This window comes from Papio anubis, chromosome 9 (genome assembly GCF_008728515.1).
Source record: "Papio anubis isolate 15944 chromosome 9, Panubis1.0, whole genome shotgun sequence".
Taxonomy (NCBI): domain Eukaryota; kingdom Metazoa; phylum Chordata; class Mammalia; order Primates; family Cercopithecidae; genus Papio; species Papio anubis.
This window is the reverse complement of record NC_044984.1, coordinates 91,143,535-91,161,231: the sequence shown is the minus strand read 5'-3', so window position 1 is coordinate 91,161,231 and position 17,697 is coordinate 91,143,535. Positions and strand designations below refer to the sequence as shown.

Sequence of the window (17,697 nt, the reverse complement as noted above, 5' to 3'; positions counted from 1 at the left end):
GGTCTCCTCCAACCTAGTGCCTGACAATTGCTAGGGTGTGTGCTCTCCTCTTAGCCATGGTATTGTCCCTTCTCTGATTTAAGTGATCAGTGTATGAATCTCTGAGTGGAGTTTCTGGACTCTTGCAGGCATTGGACCAGGACAACTCTGCTTCACTGAGGCTGGTCCTTGTCATGACTCAATTGTCTCATCTCTAATACTCGGATGCAACACATACACACAAATTCACACACACACACACACACACACACCTTCACTAGCACAGATGATTTTTCTCCATTCCCACCTATAAGTAGTATAATTATTTGGGATTTGAGTAGTAATATGCCAATCTAGTTCCGCTACTATGGGGAATTGTGTGTTAGAGGAATAGGAAAACAGAAGATAATAGTAGAGGAATTGCATCCCACTTTTTAGTTAGTTGTCATTGACCCTGTATCTCTGCATCAGGGGCAAGGTGGCATGGGAGGGAAAAATCAGATTTATTTTCAGGTTGGAAGCTTTGCTCTGTTTCAAGAGGCAAAACATACATTAAAGCCCAGTTGTGATTCTCGGCTCTGCTCCATTGATCTCTTTTTGCATTCTGACAATAGGTTCACTCTAAGGTAATGGATGTGCTTTGGTCAAGGATAGGGCAAAGCAGGATGTTTACATCCTGTGTGACTCAGCAAGTTTAGAGCGCAGGTGTATAACTCCACTTGTTATCACAGCCATGTAGCCATAACATGGGAAGGCTCATCATTTGGCTCTAAGTCACTGCTGTCTGTAAAAGGTATAATTGCCATGTTGACACTGTATAGGTGCACTCATGCCCAGAGAAAGAAAGAGTTAAGCTGCTGACCCTGAAGGGAGAGCTGGCTATGCAGCTGTGTGTGGCAGTGGCCAGAGCAAGCAGCCAAGACAGAGCAGTCTGTGTAAGAGAGTTGCTGATGAGAGAGCTGCTGAATAAAGCTGTATTTCACGTACCTATAGCCCCCCGAATGTTCTTTCAGCTCCCCGCTCCCCGCTCCCCATCCACCCACACCCCTCCTACCTCAACATGGGCTGGAACCTGACCCTGGACCTAACATTCACTGACATTACTTTTTAGTATAACAGGCATTTGTAGTTTTCTGTATATGTGTTTATGTAGTAGTAAGAGGCTGCATCTGGGACCAGTAATCCTAAATGTTACTTTGAATTCAAAATTTAAATACAGAATTTAGTAATTTTAATCCCAGCTGAATTTTTTATCAAGGCCACAAGAAAATCAAGACAAAATGATAGAGTATATACTTGAATATAACTGGACCCAAAGTAGGTAGCACGAAATAAATGTTTCTTTGCATTGAATTTAAACATGGCCCCACACTGCCAGTGCCATCATTTCAAAGTGTCTGTTCCTACAGAGAATACCTCAGTAATTGTATTAGGTGCATCACTTCAACTCTCTTACTGTGCTATAGGTGTCATACAATTGCTCTCTGGTCCTGACAGGATGATCTATAGCTCACTCTCCACACATGACTAGTCCATTCTGTCATGATGCTCCTGTCATCAATTGCTCTGTTGATAAAATTTGCTTCCCCTGCGTCAATTTACACCTGCCCCATAATATACCTCTCCCAGAAAACAATGTTCTTAATTAACTCATATGCCATCCTGCCTGTGTCCAGCTCCCCTAGAAGGCATAGATGGATTTAGCTTGTGGCACTTTAATTTGCCTTCATTACTATGCTCTCCTTTTTTTGTTTTGTTTTGTTTTTTGAGATAGAGTCTCACTGTGTCACCCAGGCTGGAATGCAGTGGCGCGATCTCGGCTCACTGCAACCTCTGCCTCCTAGGTTCAATCTATTATCCTGCCTCAGCCTCCCTAGTAGCTGGGATTACAGGTGCCCACTACCATACCCAGCTAATTTTTGTATTTTTAGTAGAGATCAGGTTTTGCCATGTTGGCCAGGCTGGTCTTGAACTCCTGGCCTCAAGTGTTCCACCTGTCTTGGCCTTCCAAAGTGCTGGGATTATAGCCGTAACCCACCGCCCCCAGCCTATTATGCTCTTCTTAAAAGATGAATTTTGTTTTTTATATTTTATTTTTTGAGACAGAGTCTTACTTTGTCACTGAGGCTGGAGTGCAATGGTGCAATCTCAGCTCACTGCAACCTCTGCCTTCTGGGTTCAAGCGATTCTCCTGTCTCACCCTCCTGAGTAGTTGGACTACAGGTGGGCACCGGCACACCCAGCTAATTTTTGTATTTTTAGTAGAGACGGGGTTTCACCATGTTGCCCAGGGTGGTCTCAAACTCCTGACCTCAAATAATCCACCCACCTCAGCCTCCCAAAGTGCTGGAATTACAGGCATGAGCCACTGCGCCTGGCCAAAAAATGACTGTCTGTCATTTCAGGGTATATGCCTGTTCTGATTGCCTACGACTAGAAGCTCATGGAAGGTAAGACCTGCTTCCTTGATGTGTTCTCTGATTCTTCCTTCTCTCTGAATATGAGTATCTGGTACAGTACTCTGCATACAATAACAGTAAATGTTGTTCATCACCTCATGTGTAGATCAATGCTAGTATTGTTTAAAGCTAAGATTACTGAGGAGGTTTTTTGCTGGGTGCTAATTTATGCTAATGCAAGGAAAATCAAACAAGTTTTATTTGTTGTTGTTAAGGAATTTTGCCCTTTAGCAAGCCATTATAATATGAACCTCACTGCCATCTGGGCATTTGCGGCAACCAAGTGGGAATTCAGAACCTCCTTCTAACCCAAACACTGAAGTGAGGGAAGTCATCAGCATGAATTAATTATCAGCCTGCCAGGAAAGGACTGGAGGGCAAAATTATTATTCTTAAGGCAAGGCAAAATGCAAAACAGATTGGATTTTAAAATTTGGTAATTTCATAGTTAAAATAGTAGAGAAGGGCTAATAATATAAAATGGAAACTGAAAAAATGTAATATGCTATGAAAGCCACTGACACGGAACAAGAAAGCTTAGGTTCCAGTATTAAACTGAGATGAAGACTACCTACTCAACTGGATCAACAAACATGGTTTGGTTTAGAGGATGCCATTTTCCCCTGTGCCCACGGCTGAAATTATTAATTAATCACAGGACCTTTTTCATGTCTTTCCTATGGTTCTCTCCTCTGAACCATACAGAGGTTCTTCTCAGGTAGCCACTGGCCATTGAATTTGTCATACACGATAGTTTCAATTATCATTTGGCAAACATCCACGCCTCTCTCCCTTCCTGCTCAAGCAGTGTATATTTCCCTAGCTCACTGATACTGGACTTGGCCCTGTGACTTGCTGTGGCCAATGGGATGGGATGTGAAGAGAGGCGTTAAATGCATTTGTGTGATTTGCTTTGTGGTTCTTTCGCTCTGGTATCTACCATGAGAAGATCGTGCCCCAGCTAACCACTGTCTCTTTAGCTTGGGCCTCATGACAAATGTACGTAAGAGTGCGCCTGAACCCGACCTACAGCCTGAAGCAGAACACATGAGCTGAGAGGAAGAATGAGTTCCCGTTGCCGTAAGCCACTGAGTTTTAGGGTCCATCTTGGATGAAACTTATTGGTCATCCCTGCCCTAAAAATTGGGAGAACAGAAGGAAATGATTAGGATAAAGTAGACACATCATTCAGAAGTAATAAGGAGGCAGTATGAAGAAGAAATAGCCATACTGGAAGTTTGAATTATCGTCTAAGATTTTGACTAATCTCTCAGTCTACAGACAAAAGACTGAGCAACTAGCCTCAGATTCTACAGTAGATTGGTCTCTAATGAGGCTGAGAGAAATGAAATGGTTTGGCAGAGTTAGGATGTCAACTTAAGTCTCTTGATTATTAATACTGTACAATAATGTGTGCTTCTAACAGGGATGCTTTCCTGGCATTCTGAACCAGGGAGAATTGAGCTGCCAAACAGTGTCAAGCAAAAGTGGGCTGCCAAACTGCCCTGTGTAGGGTCAATGGCTTTGTCCTCAGAGAACCCATCTATGGGAACCTTAAAGAAGAGCAAGCACCCAGTCCGACGTTCAGGCTGTGGCTCAGAAAGCCGATAAAGCAAAATTCTACCAGGTACGAAGGAAATATAAATAAGAAAACAAAGCTTCAGCGTTAAAAAAAAAAAAAAAAAAAAACCTATAAAATAGTTTACAAAATAATTTGGGACACAAATGCTTCAGTAAAGAGCCAAAGAGGGGGACGTTAGACATTAACACTTTAACTAAGGCTGACCCAACAATGCAGCAAAGTAAGCCGCTGTCTACAGATGTGATTCCAGAAGTATTAGGATGATCACTCCCACCCCTGTCAGGTTAAAACTCTTCTGCTTTGGCTCAATGCTGACCTAGCACCAAGCAAAATTAGAGATGGATGTTAGTGAAATTCCAGTCTGGAAGTAAGACTAGTATCTTACTTCTTAGCACCTATCCAAGTGCTTAGCACACAACAAACACAGGATAAATGTTTTTTGAGTGAAATAATGGAAAAACACATAAATGAATGTTAAATGCCTGTTACCAGTTATCTGATATAGAGGTTTATATTATAGTTTACTATCGAAAGAGTAACTAAGCAAAAACATAAACAGTATTGCAGTCAAGTTTAAATTTTGCTAATCTCTTTCATTAATTCTTTTAACAAATGTTGATATTCAATGTCTGCTATGTGCAAGCACTGTGCAATCTGCTGTAGATGAAAATTGAATAGATGGAGACCCTGCCCTCAGGTAGCTGATGATAATTTAACGAGAGAAAGAGCTTAAACACACAATCAAACATACATACAAATACAAAATAACTAAGGAAAAGAGGAGGGAGGCATATGAGAGTGGGTGAGTGTAGATTTTGGATTAAAGAATCAGAGAGGCAAAAAGGTCCCACTTGATATGTGTGAACTGGAAAAGAAACAGATGTAAAATATCATTTTTTACAAGAACATGCATCTGAAATGCAGCAGCTGACCAACACATACACATGTGCAGTGAGCTAAGGGCTCTCTATTTTGGCCCTAGAACCCCTGTGATCCCCTGGAAGTACCCCCAAACATTACCGCCATCTAAGCTAAAAGCCAACAGATTATAATTAAATCTTTGAAACTTGATTCTATATTACATATGCCAGTTTTTTGCATAATATGTAAATCTCCAAACATACCAAGCAAATAATCTGTATACGAAGACAAAAGATCCAGAGCAGCAAATTCTGGGATATTTGGTAATGCCACTTGGTTAACTTTATGGGTTCTAGTATTCTTCTTTCCAATAAGTAAGTTAATTGCCAGCACAGCTTCACTGACCTACAATTAATGCATAAATTAGAATTATAAATATAAGCTTTCTAATTCATAGATTATCTATTAGGTAAATAATGTGAAAAAAGTGAATTCATAAAATAATATTCCATATACATTGGAAGAAAAAAAAGACAACCTGAAAAAATAATATGTGATCCCTGACATGTAGAATATATCATAGTCAAACAAATAATTTAGGGTTGACAATTTAATTAATGCATAAGTCACTTTAAATAAGCTACCTCACCTTGCTATGACAGATATCTGCCAAAATGTCAAATATGTGCACATGTGTATCTGCCAATAGTTTCACTGAGAAAAGGTGAAACAAAGGGAACTAAGTCTGGCTGATACAGAGATTGAAAACACTAAACATAACTAGTATTTCTAATCTTTCCAAAGAAACATAATTGGCACAAATCCCAAATAATGTAATTTTTTTTTCTTGTTTTCTTTTGAGACAGTATCTCACTCTGTTGCCCAGCCTGGAGTGCAGTGGTGAGATCTCAGCTCACTGCAGCCTCGACCTCCCAGAGTCAAGCAATCCTTCTGCCTCAGCCTCCTGTGTAGCTGAGACTACAGGCATGCCACCATGCCCGGCTAATTTTTAAATTTTTTGTAGAGATGGGCTCTCACTATGTTGTCCAGACTGGTCTCGACCTCCTGGGTTCAAGTGATCCTCCTGCCTCAGCCTCCCAAAGTGCTAGGATAACAGGCATGAGGTACCACACCCTAACTCCTTTCTCTTTTATGGGTATACTGTTTTCCTTAAAGGCAGAGAATACAGATAAGACGGTAAAAAGAAAGATTAAACAAAAATCACACTAACCTGTGCAGCAGCTCTTATTGCAATCCAGGCTAATGAACTGTACATTTCAAATTTACTTGCTGATGTTTCTTTAACAGAACTACTTCTTCTGAGAGGAGGCTAAAAATATGGCAAATGTGTTAGGATACAAAGTTTTGTGATAACTCTTCTCATCTTCTAAAGATGACATTTTAGTGAAATACTGTGTAGTCACTAAGGATAATAACGTACCTATTGACATGAAAAGATATTCAAAATACATTGAAGAAAGAAAAGTGTAGGTTACAAAATTGTATGAAAAGTACAATCCTTTTTAAAAAATATGCACACACATACATTCCCTGTACATAAATGCAGGGAAAATTATTAACAGTGGTTATCCCAAGTTTTAAGGTAAATTATTCTTAGCATTTTTTTCTAATTTTCTATAATGAGTTTGCATTGTTTGTGTAATAAGTTAATAAAAATTATATATATATATATATTTGAGACATAGTCTTGCTCTGTCACACAGGCTGGAGTGCAATGACACGATCTCGGCTCACTGCAACCTCTGCCTCCCAGGTTCAAACAATTCTCCTGCCTCAGACTCCCAAGTAGCTGGGACTACAGGCATGCATCACCACACCCAGCTAGTTTTTGTATTTTTTATAGAAACAAGGTGTCACCATGTTGCCTAGGCTGATCTGGAACTCCTGAGCTTAGGTGATTGGCCCACCTCAACCTTCCAAAGTGCTGGGATTACAGGCGTGAGTCACTGTGCCCATCCAAAAATGGCATCTTAAGTAAAATTAAGTGCCATTATAATAGAAGACCTATAAATTGAATATATTGTGTAACAGTGTCAGAAATTAGAACATTGCTTAAAGATTTTTGGCAGTATTTGCTGTCATATTTCCTGCTAAGAAAAATATTAAAGAGATAGTATTATCACAAAGTTTCATAGAATAACAAAACAAACAAACAATGATTGAAGATTTTTTTTTTACCATGGGGGTTTCTTTAGTAAAGAATATATATATATATATATTTTTTAAATATATATTCAATTTTTAAACATAAGAAAGTCAATGCTACGGAAGTGAACAGAACAAGTAGCTAGTCTACCAGTAGCTAGTATCTGTTGTACATTTTTATAGACAACAAAAATAAGTAGTAGTAGTTTCTTAAGATTTAAATCATCTGGATGGAGCTAACTATTCAATTAGCCCCACGGGTGCTAATTCTTTGATGCCCATATTTTGACCAATTCTTTAATTTTCAATGAACCTGCAGAATAAAACAAACAATAACAAAAGTATATTTCTTTTACTTCTGGTGAGAAGAGGCCCAGAGAAAAAGAAAGGCTGTGTACAATGCTGATGCCAAAGCAACAAGTATAAGGCATAAATGTGGCCTTGCCTAGCTCTAGTGTTAAGCCTGGCAGAAGATGACACCTGGAAAGATCTGCCTATGGGTAAATCTAAGCAATATAGCCCCGTTCCAAGATAAAACAAGCAAATGAACAAACAAACAAACAAAAAATCCTAATCATTAGCTGCAATGGGACTAATCTGGGGTAACAATTGCTAGCTTACTGACTACATAAGCATGGGTAATTTATCTACTTAAATTCTAGAAACAAGACTAATAGGCATGTAATGAAGAATAGAGAACAACATTAAATAACTATAATGTAAGACCAACTAGTGACTCAGGCATTTAAAGAAAAAAGAAGTCATCTCGAATGGAAAGGAAACCTTTATTGAGGAAGTTGGGCTTGAGCCCACCGTAGAAAAATTTGGAGTGGAGAAACAATATGCTGGGCATTTTCCAGATGGGGGAGATATTTGACATTGCACAGGAGATTCTAGGTTATGTAAACAGGAAAGAAAACCCAGGCAGGGGGTGTGGAATGCATGTAGATTGGAAATGAAGAAGTAAAGTGTCTTTGTTTGCAGGAGACATGATCCTATATGTAGAAAATCCAAAGGAATACACAAACAGACACACAAACACAACTAACATTAATAAACCTGTTTAGCAAGGTCACAGGATACAAAACTCAATACATACAAATCAACTGTATTTTTATATACTAGCAATAAACAATCTAAAAATTAAAATAAAAATTCCCTTGACAATAGAAATAAACAACAAAAATGTATAAGACTCGTACACTAAAAAGACAAATCTTTGTTGAGAGAAATTAAGATCAGAATAAATGAAGAGACAGTCCATATTCATTAATTAGGGGACTTAATATACTGTTAAGATGACGACAAAAATCTCCTTAGTTTTTTTTTTTTGCAGAAATTGACAAACAGATCCTAAAATAGATAGTGAAATGCAAAGGAGTCAAAGTAGCCAAAACAGTTTTGAAAAGGAAGAATATAGTTGAAACATGCACTTTACAATTTCAAAATTTGTTAAAAGCTACAGGAACCAAGACAGTGGACACTCAAGTAAAGGTAGACTTATAGGTCAATGAAACAGGATTGAAAATCCAGGAATAAACATTTACATATATAATTAATTTTCAACAAAAGTGCCAAAGCAATCCAATGAGAAAAGGATAGTCTTTGCAACAAATGGTACTGAGACAACTGCATATTCATGGACAAAAAGATGAATTTAGAATTTAGAATCTTACCTCACACCCTACACAAGTATTAACTCAAAATGGATCATAGACTTAAATGTAAAAGTTAAAACTATACAACTTCTAGAAGAAAACATAGAAAATCTTCAACATCTGCAGTTAGACAAAGGGTTCTAGAAATGCCACAAAAAAACACAATCTATAAAAGAAAAAAAGACAATTTGGACTTCATTAAAGTTTAAAACTTTTGTACCTCCAAAGACACTACTAACAATATGAAAGGAAAAGCCACTAACCAGGAGAAAATATTTGCAAATCATTTATCTCATAGGGGGCTTGTATCTAGAATACATATATTTTTTTAAAAAGAAGACTCTCAAAGCTCAATGATGAAAAAAGACAAATGACCCAATAAAAATGGGCAAAAAAGGCCGGGCGCGGTGGCTCAAGCCTGTAATCCCAGCACTTTGGGAGGCCGAGATGGGTGGATCACGAGGTCAGGAGATCGAGACCATCCTGCCTAACACGGTGAAACCCCGTCTCTACTAAAAAATACAGAAAATTAGCCGGGCGAGGTGGCGGGCACCTGTAGTCCCAGCTACTTGGGAGGCTGAGGTAGGAGAATGGCGTGAACCCGGGAGGCGGAGCTTGCAGTGAGCTGAGATCCAGCCACTGCACTCCAGCCTGGGCAACAGAGCGAGACTCCGTCTCAAAAAAAAAAAAATGGGCAAAAGATCTGAATAGACATTTCCCCAAAGAAGATATACAAACGGCCAACAAGCACATGAAAGGATCTCAGCATCATTAGCCGCCAGAGAAATGCAAATCAAAACCACAATGAGATACCACTTCATACCTACTAGCATGGGTACTATCAAAAAGGTAGACAATAACAAGTGTTAGCAAGAATGTGGAAAAATTGCAACCTTCATATACTACACTTCTCCACCTTGAAAAATTGTGATTATAGTCCTTGTCACATTGCAATACAATTATTTATCTCTCTTGCTAGACTCTGTGCTCCTTAGGAAAAGAAACTGGTTAGCATACATTATGCCCTCAGTAAGTGTTCAGTTCATAAGTAAATAAATGAATGTTCAAGAAATAGTCAATTCAACTTAGCCATCCATTATTGAGGACCTGCTATTAACAAAATAGAAAGAAGAATAAAGATGTTTAGCTGATGTTACATAATGAGAAATAATAGTTCCATTTATATAAGTACTTATTATATACAAGTCCATTATCTTGTTTAATTCTCAGAGCCACTCTAAGAGGTAAGGATCCTCATCTCCATGTCACAGGTGAGGAAACTAGGCTTAAAAAGACCTCAGTTACATAGCTAGTAAGTTGTGAAGCTAGGATTCAAACCCACACAGGTACTATGGTCACTCTGCTATATGGACACTACATAAAAGAGCAACAATAGTCCTTTCTTTTAAGGGCTTATAGTGTGTTATCTTTATTAGGACATATTTCAAATGTTATATTTCCGTGGTCTGAATATGTCTGCATGAATATTTTTAATTGGTTTTGGCTGTTTTCTGTGTTTCTAATAATTCTATGACTTGCTAAAATATTTATACTATGTCAAAACATACAGAAAATAATGATCATATTGTAAGGAGTTACACTACTGTTTTCATTCAGATCCTAACTTCTTTATGTTCTTAATTATAAGCACTTCTCTAGTAAGGGCCAGAAAGGTGATATATTATCATCCTAGCATCCTATTAATTTGTATTGCCACCTGCTATAAAAACAAGGGTTTTTTCCTGTTACTGGAAATAAACATGTTTATCAAACAACAAAAAGTAACTTTTTCTAGTTTGTAATTATTTCTATTTAAAAAAGTGGGGCCATTTACCTAAGGCAGCTGCCATATGAATAATTCAACTGACTGAGAGTCTATTTGCCTAAAGGTTTTAAATCATGTTTATGCTGCCTCAAAAATTAAAGATTTGATTCCAACATTTTCTGAAAAGATCTCTTGGAGGGTGAAATGATTATTCAATAAGGATGAAACAGAAAAGCCCACTAAAATTTTAGAAACAAAAAATAAAATTACTGGGTTCATATACCTCAAACGCACCCAAATTACTCCTGCCTCTGGGATCTCCCTCAGTCTAGACCCTTGGTCCTCATGTGTGAACCACAGACCAGCAGCATCAGCATCACCTGGGAGGCTCATTAGAAATGCCAAATCTCAGAGCCCATTCCTGATTTACTGAATCAGAGTCTGTCATTTCACAAGATTTTCAGAGGTGTTTCCACACCTTAGTTTGGAAGCACTGCTCTAGCTAGAAAACGCGACCCCTCTGCAACTCTTTGCTGGGGTTCCTCCTCATCCATCAAATCCTACTTCAAACATCACCCCCTTCTCAGGTCATTCATTGAAAATTCCACCTATGCAAGTTATTCCTAGCTCCAAATTTCACTACCTAAGTCACCCCCTGACATGGTTTGGCTGTGTCCTCACCCAAATCTCATCTTGAACTGTAGCTCCCAAAATTCCCACACGTTGTGGGAGAGACCTGTTGGGAGATAATTGAATCATGGGGCAGTTTCTCCCATACTGTTCTCGTGGTGGTGAATAAGTCTCAGGAGATCTGATGGTCTGATAAGGGGAAACCCCTTTCACTTGGTTCTCATTCTTTCTTTGTCTGCTATGTAAGATGTGACTTTCGCCTTCCACTATGATTGTGAGGCCTCCCCAGCACATGGAACCATGAGTCCATTAAACCTCTCTCCTTTATAATTACTCAGTCTTAGGTATGTCTTTATTAGCAGCGTGAAAATGAACTAATACACGCCCTTCCCCTCCTTCTCCCTCATTTCCTCCCACCTTTCCTCCTCTGGCCTCCTTGTTTTACTGGTTTATTATGTTTTCCTCTACTGAAAGGTAAGCTCCATGAGAACAGTGACCAAGTTTGTTTTAGACACTGCTTTAATATCTTCCTCTGGAATAGTGCCTGGATCATAGTAGATGCTAAAAAGATATGTGATGAATGAATGAATCATTCTATCAAGAGGAAATCTATTTACAGGCCATATCAGTATTGAAAACTTCACTTGTCCATCTGTTTAACCAATATATCATTTCTTGAATTTTCCTGATCAATACTAATGACTCATTCATTGCCTCGCATTTATATGTTATCCATGAAATATAACTGTATATTTATATATTAATATTAAGTATATATTTATGTACACTTACATTTCATGGATAACATTTTCACAGGCAGAAATGTGTATATAAAAATAATTTCCAAAGCCCTATATAAAATGTCCAAAGAGGTATCTCTTTGTAACATATAGTTACAAGTGTAACTACAAAGCAATGAATTAATTTCTCCAAGTCACATAGGAAAATCAGCCTCAGTGTTACCAAAATAGCAAGCTCAAAGGCAATTAACTCATAATTTCAAATAAAATAGACTCTTACCTTAAGTGTTAATGGTGATCCTGAAATTTTTATCTTTGGCTTCTTCAGATGAAAATACAATAGAGCCATTTCTAGGTAGGAGTCTCTTATCAATCTAAAATGATATACCACTGTACTTATTAAATAGCTTCACCATGCATAATCATTGGTATCATTTGCCAACAATTTCTGAGCTGATGAAATGAAAAACTGGCAAAACCAGCATCTGTCACAAACACACACCCTCTTTTCGTAGCCCTTTTGACAATAGATACTAGCATCTTCCTCCCTACTGAAATTGGAAGTTCTTGAAGAGAGCTCAGCATTCTGCCTTGTCCTGTGCTGGCAACACTCCATGCTATAACTGCCATGAAGCCTGGCATCAAGACCATTCTGGAATATTCTAGCACACAAGACACTAAATAAGTGAAGGTCAGGGCTGGAGGATTTTGCCTTGAAAATGTAGGCCCCTCTCTATCCTCCTCCACTAATTAAAATAGAAAGAAACACGTAGAGTTATGCAATGCTAAAAGCAGAGATTTGGTATGGGTTAGGTCTATGTATTTACTATCAAACCTGTCAGCTGGGGATCAGTGCACCTGGGTCAGTGCCGTTGTAATAAAGGCAGCTTACTCAATATTGAGGTTATATTCACACAGAATTAAGTTGACCAGTCCTGGTCCTGACGACCAGAGTGAATAGCCACACGAACCTCTTCTAGACACAACTGCACATTTAGGGAAGGATCTTCCAGTTTAGAAGCCAGTCATCCTGAGGAGGCCCCAGCAATCCTGGGACTGACAGGAGATCTGGGTACAGGCCAATATGCCACTATGAGGACAGACCAATATGCCACTGACAGGAGATCTGGGTACAGGCCAATATGCCACTATGAGGACAGTCATTTACCATTATTTTAAAGGAGGCTTTCGGTCAGAACAAAGAGCAACAAGCTTGAGATGGACCCCATGAACTAGCCCTGCTTTGAGAAGGCATCCCAATCAATCCAGCCTTGAGTGGTCAATATACTACCAGAACACAGGGTTCAAGCCAAACACACACAGCTACAACAATGGAATATCCTTTTACCCTGAGTTTTGATCATTTTTCAGGCTTAGTTGTATAGCTTCATATAAACTCTCAAGTTGAAAACTTGGAGATTTCTCTTCCATTAGTATTTGACGTTCTATTTTGCCTGAAAGAAGAAAAAGATACAAAGATGGTTTTCCCTTTTTCTAGGACTTAGAATTTAAGAACAAATATTTCATGTTGGAAATTCAGAACATTTGGTGTGCTGTCCTTTTGTATGTCTGTCTATTTCTTCCAAAGGGTAAGCCAATAAGGAAAGACCCATTGCCTCCTTCTTCAGAACTCTCAGGCTTCCCCTGCATTCAGGAAGCAACGTGAGGCAAGCCTCCTTTGGCTTGCCCTGCACAACTGGTCTTCCCATCTTCCCATCTAACTTTTCTCTCCATTCCCTTATGCTTCTCCCTCCTCCTGTGTCTTACACTCCCTTTTTTGACATGCATTCTCCTCTTTCCCCTGTCTCCTTCACAGATATCAGAAAACATCTACCCTCTCATGTTCATTGTAGCATTATTCACATTATTCACAATAGCCAAGATATGGAATCAATCTAAGTACCCTTCAACAGGTGCATGGATAAAGAAAATGTGATATGGCTGGGTGTGGTGGCTCATGCCTGTAATCCCAGCACTTTGGGAAGCTGAGGCAGGTAGATCGCAAGGTAAGGAGTTTGAGACCAGCTCACTCAACATGGTGAAACCCCGTTTCTACTAAAAATACAAAAATTAGCCGGGCATGGTGGTGCACGCCTGTAATTCCAGCTACTCAGGAGGCTGAAGCAGAAGAATCGCTTGAACCTGGGAGGTGGAGGTTGCAGTGAGCTGAGATCACACCACTGCACTCCAGCCTGGGTGACAGAGTGAGACTTAGTCTCAAAAAAAAAAAAAGAAAAAAAAAGAAAGAAAATGTGATATATATACACAATGGAATACTATTCAGCCTTAAAATAGAAAGAAATCCTGTTATTTGCAGACATCATGGATGAACCTGGAGGATCTTATTCTCAGTGAAATAAGCCAGGTACATAAAGACAAATATTGCATGATCTCACTTAACTGAAGAATCTTAAAAAGTCAGGGATGGTGGGGAAATAGGGAGATATTGGTCAAAGGGTACAAAGTTTCAGTTAAACGGGAGGAATAAGTTCTGGAGACCTATTGTACAACATGGTGACTATAATAATAATTATAGATTTTAAACGCTTTCACCACAAAAAAAGATAAGTATGTGAAGTGATGGATATGCTAATTAGCTTGATTGAATCATGCCACAATATATACATGTATCAAAAACATCACACTATACCCCATAAATATATACAATTGTTACATCAGTTAAAAATAGATTGAAAACACTTTTAAAATTTAAAAAAAAATACACACACAAACCTAAGGAGAAAAATTAAATCCTAAAAAGTCAGCAAATGGCTGAAAACTCTCTATGATAATGCAAACGCGCTGGCCCTCGCAGCTCCCAGTCCTTATGGTGAGCTCCAGCCTTCAAATATAGGCACTAGCAGGCCAGGCCTGGTGGCTCATGCCTGTAATCCTAGCACTTTGGGAGGCCGAGGCTGGTGGATACCTTGAGGTCAGGAGTTCGAGATCAGCCTGGCCAACATAGTGAAACCCTATCTCTGCTAAAAATACAAAAATTAGCCAAGTGTGGTGGCGCACGCCTATGGTCCCAGTTACTCAGGAGGCTGAGGAAGGAGAATTGCTTGGACCCAGGAGGCGAAGGTTGTAGCAAGCCAAGATCATGCCACTGCACTCCAGCCTGGGCAACAGAGCGAGACTCCGCCTCAAAAAAAAAACAATGTAGGCACTAGCAGAGCACATGGGTAGCAACAAGGATAGAAAGGGAAACTTCTATAATCACGGTAGAAAGGATTCACAGCTTTCATGCAGCCAGTGGAAAGGGCACAGAGCTGGCCAGCTCTGAGCTCACATCTGGGCACTATCATTTAGTGGCTGTTCACTTTCGGAAAGTCCCTTAACCAGACCTCACCTAATTTTCCTCATCGCCAAGTGGGATTTGTTATGCCTATCTTGCAGGGCTATTTTAAGAATTAGCACTATGAGATGTAACATATTCAATACAGCACCTAGCATCTAGCGGACACTCAGTAAATCATAGCAGTCATCCTCATCTTTTTCTTAGGGGTAAAATGGCCACAATAAAAGTATATAAATGTATTAAGTAAATAGGTGTTATATATGTTTTAAGTATAGGTATGCTGTAGCTATTTAATTTCAATGAGTGTATATCTCTTATTTATAAAAGTTAACCAAAATGTTTAGCTAAGTAATGAAATGATGCAGAAAAAAAGTCTTCCAAACATTATTTAAGTAATATTATTTATAGCTAAAAGGGTATGCTGCCATTTTTCAGTCAAACATGAAACTTTGTATAAGAAGAATCAATTATAATTGTAAACAAAATGAAGTAGTCACACTTTTTTCTTTCTAGACATAAAATAAGCAGTGTTCTTTTACCTAAGACTGGATTTGGTGGAGGTACCATTGTGTTAACCATCTCTAAGCCCTTTGTATGTCTGTAATTTTTATAGTCAAGGACCAAATTTTCAATAATCCTGTTGTTAATAGAAAAAAGAATTCCGCAAATTTTGTCATAGTTCTGACCCCAGCTGCATTTTACCTTTCTGAAAAAGGATTTCAGCTTCCACCTCATGTTCCTCCACTGCTGTTGTTCTACAGAGCTTCAGTGCCACATCAAACAGACGAAGAGCAGGTAACCACTTCGAGGGGTCCTTCCTTTTATTCTTGTAATATACTTGCTTGGCCACTGTATGTCCTAAAAGAAAAACGGTTGGGTGGGGAAGAACAATACAATACACAGCGTTTATAACAAGCCTCCAAGTTACCAGACTACTCTCACAGTAATGAAATCTATCAAGAACTTTGGTAGTTTTTACAGGTTTTAGCATCCAATAAATGTTTTAAAGACTTATAATACCTAGTATTTCAATGAATTACAGTAATAACCCTTTGAAATTTTTTCTTTGATACATTTCTAACATGTTTTCTTATTTTTTAAATGAAGGATAATCTCTCAAAATCCTTTCCTTCTAAAATTTCACAATGCTCTACACAACAACTTTCATGCCACTAAGATGAGGTTGTTAATAGGGAAACACCCAGAAATTTTATGTTGTTCCCAATAAAATTTGCAAATATTAATAGGCAGTAATTTTCTTTCTATTAAGCATTATAGTGGTTACTTGCTTTGTGTGTTTTGTTTTGTTTTTTTGTCATCTCCACTAGACACCAAACCCATGATGGTCAAGGGCTACATGCTATGTTTTTATTAGGCCCCATCATTATTTAACATGTTTTTACTTAAAAAACCATTGTATGGAAGAGACATTAGACTTTATCTGTGTGACCCCAGAGCCAGACAGGCAGACGTTTATTCAACAAATATTTTCTAAGTGCTTAGGTACTTGATAAAAATGAAAATAGAAAATAATAAGAGCTAAGATTTATTAAACATGTCCTACGTGCCAGCCACCCTCTGAAGGACTTAAATGCATTATTTATATGATCCCCACAACTCTGAGTGGGCACCATTATCAAGCTTATTTGAGAGAGGACAAAGCAGTAGCTCAGTGAGGTTTCAGCAACTCTCCCAAGGTTAGATGGTTAGTAAATAGAAGAGCTATAATTTGAACCTAGGTAGTCTGGCTCCAGGCCCACAGTCTAAACTACAACATTGCACTCTCTCTTAAGAGGGAGGTCATGAAGCCTAGTGTTTTGTTTAATGGAGAATATGAATAGCCAGACAGATAATCAAAATACCGCATGGCCAATTGTGTAGCAGATAAAGCACGGGGCACTTTGCTAGCAAGCCCAGATTGGGGAAGGTCAGGGAAACTGTCTCAGAGAATGTGGCTGTCTAGGCTGAAAGCAGATTAACAACTTCTCTTTGGTAATTTTAAAGAACAAAAAAGTTGGCATAAAGAGGAGAAGGCAAGTAGGGGAAATAATTAATTGACAGGATAATGGAACACACGATAAAGCAATATAAACAGGCAGTGTAGGACTCTGATACAGATACTGAAATCTAGCTGAAGCACTGGATCCTGGCCAGTCATTGGTGCTACCACGTCACTGAGGCTTTAAACAAGTCCCCACATGCCTCTAAACCTTGAGCATCCTCTGAAAAAATGATTGAAATATTGGGTATTATATGTCTTTAAAACATTTCTTGGCTACTAAATGATAAAAAATAAAATGCAGCAGAACTACAAAATTGTGAGGTATCTTTAGGTTCTGAAATTTTCTAATTCCAAGCTGCTATGCCCTACAAAGGACATATTTTTTTAAACCTAGAACTTGTGTAAACGTTTAATTCAGGAATGTGCTATGTGAATGGCAGGATGATGGACAGCCTCAGTCTCTCTCTCTGTCTCTCTCTCTCTTATCCAGGAAGAAGTTACTGAGTCCTTACTCTGAACCAGGCAGGAGGGCAGCACACTGATGAGAATACAGAGAT

At 38.7% G+C, this 17,697-nt stretch overlaps 1 protein-coding gene across 3 annotated transcripts in view; it reads right to left on the bottom strand.

Annotated features, from left to right (window-relative positions):
- Positions 1 to 17,697, bottom strand: part of CFAP54 (cilia and flagella associated protein 54) — a 370,431-nt gene that overhangs the window by 110,668 nt on the left and 242,066 nt on the right. For all 3 annotated transcript variants that reach the window (XM_017946132.3, XM_021922809.2, XM_021922810.2), the window contains 5 exons: positions 15,841 to 15,996; positions 13,189 to 13,294; positions 12,121 to 12,214; positions 6,113 to 6,211; positions 5,145 to 5,286 (listed from right to left, as the gene is read on the bottom strand). In XM_017946132.3, the coding sequence (XP_017801621.3) occupies positions 5,145 to 5,286; positions 6,113 to 6,211; positions 12,121 to 12,214; positions 13,189 to 13,294; positions 15,841 to 15,996 (597 nt within the window). The remainder of the gene's footprint in view (positions 1 to 5,144; positions 5,287 to 6,112; positions 6,212 to 12,120; positions 12,215 to 13,188; positions 13,295 to 15,840; positions 15,997 to 17,697) is intronic.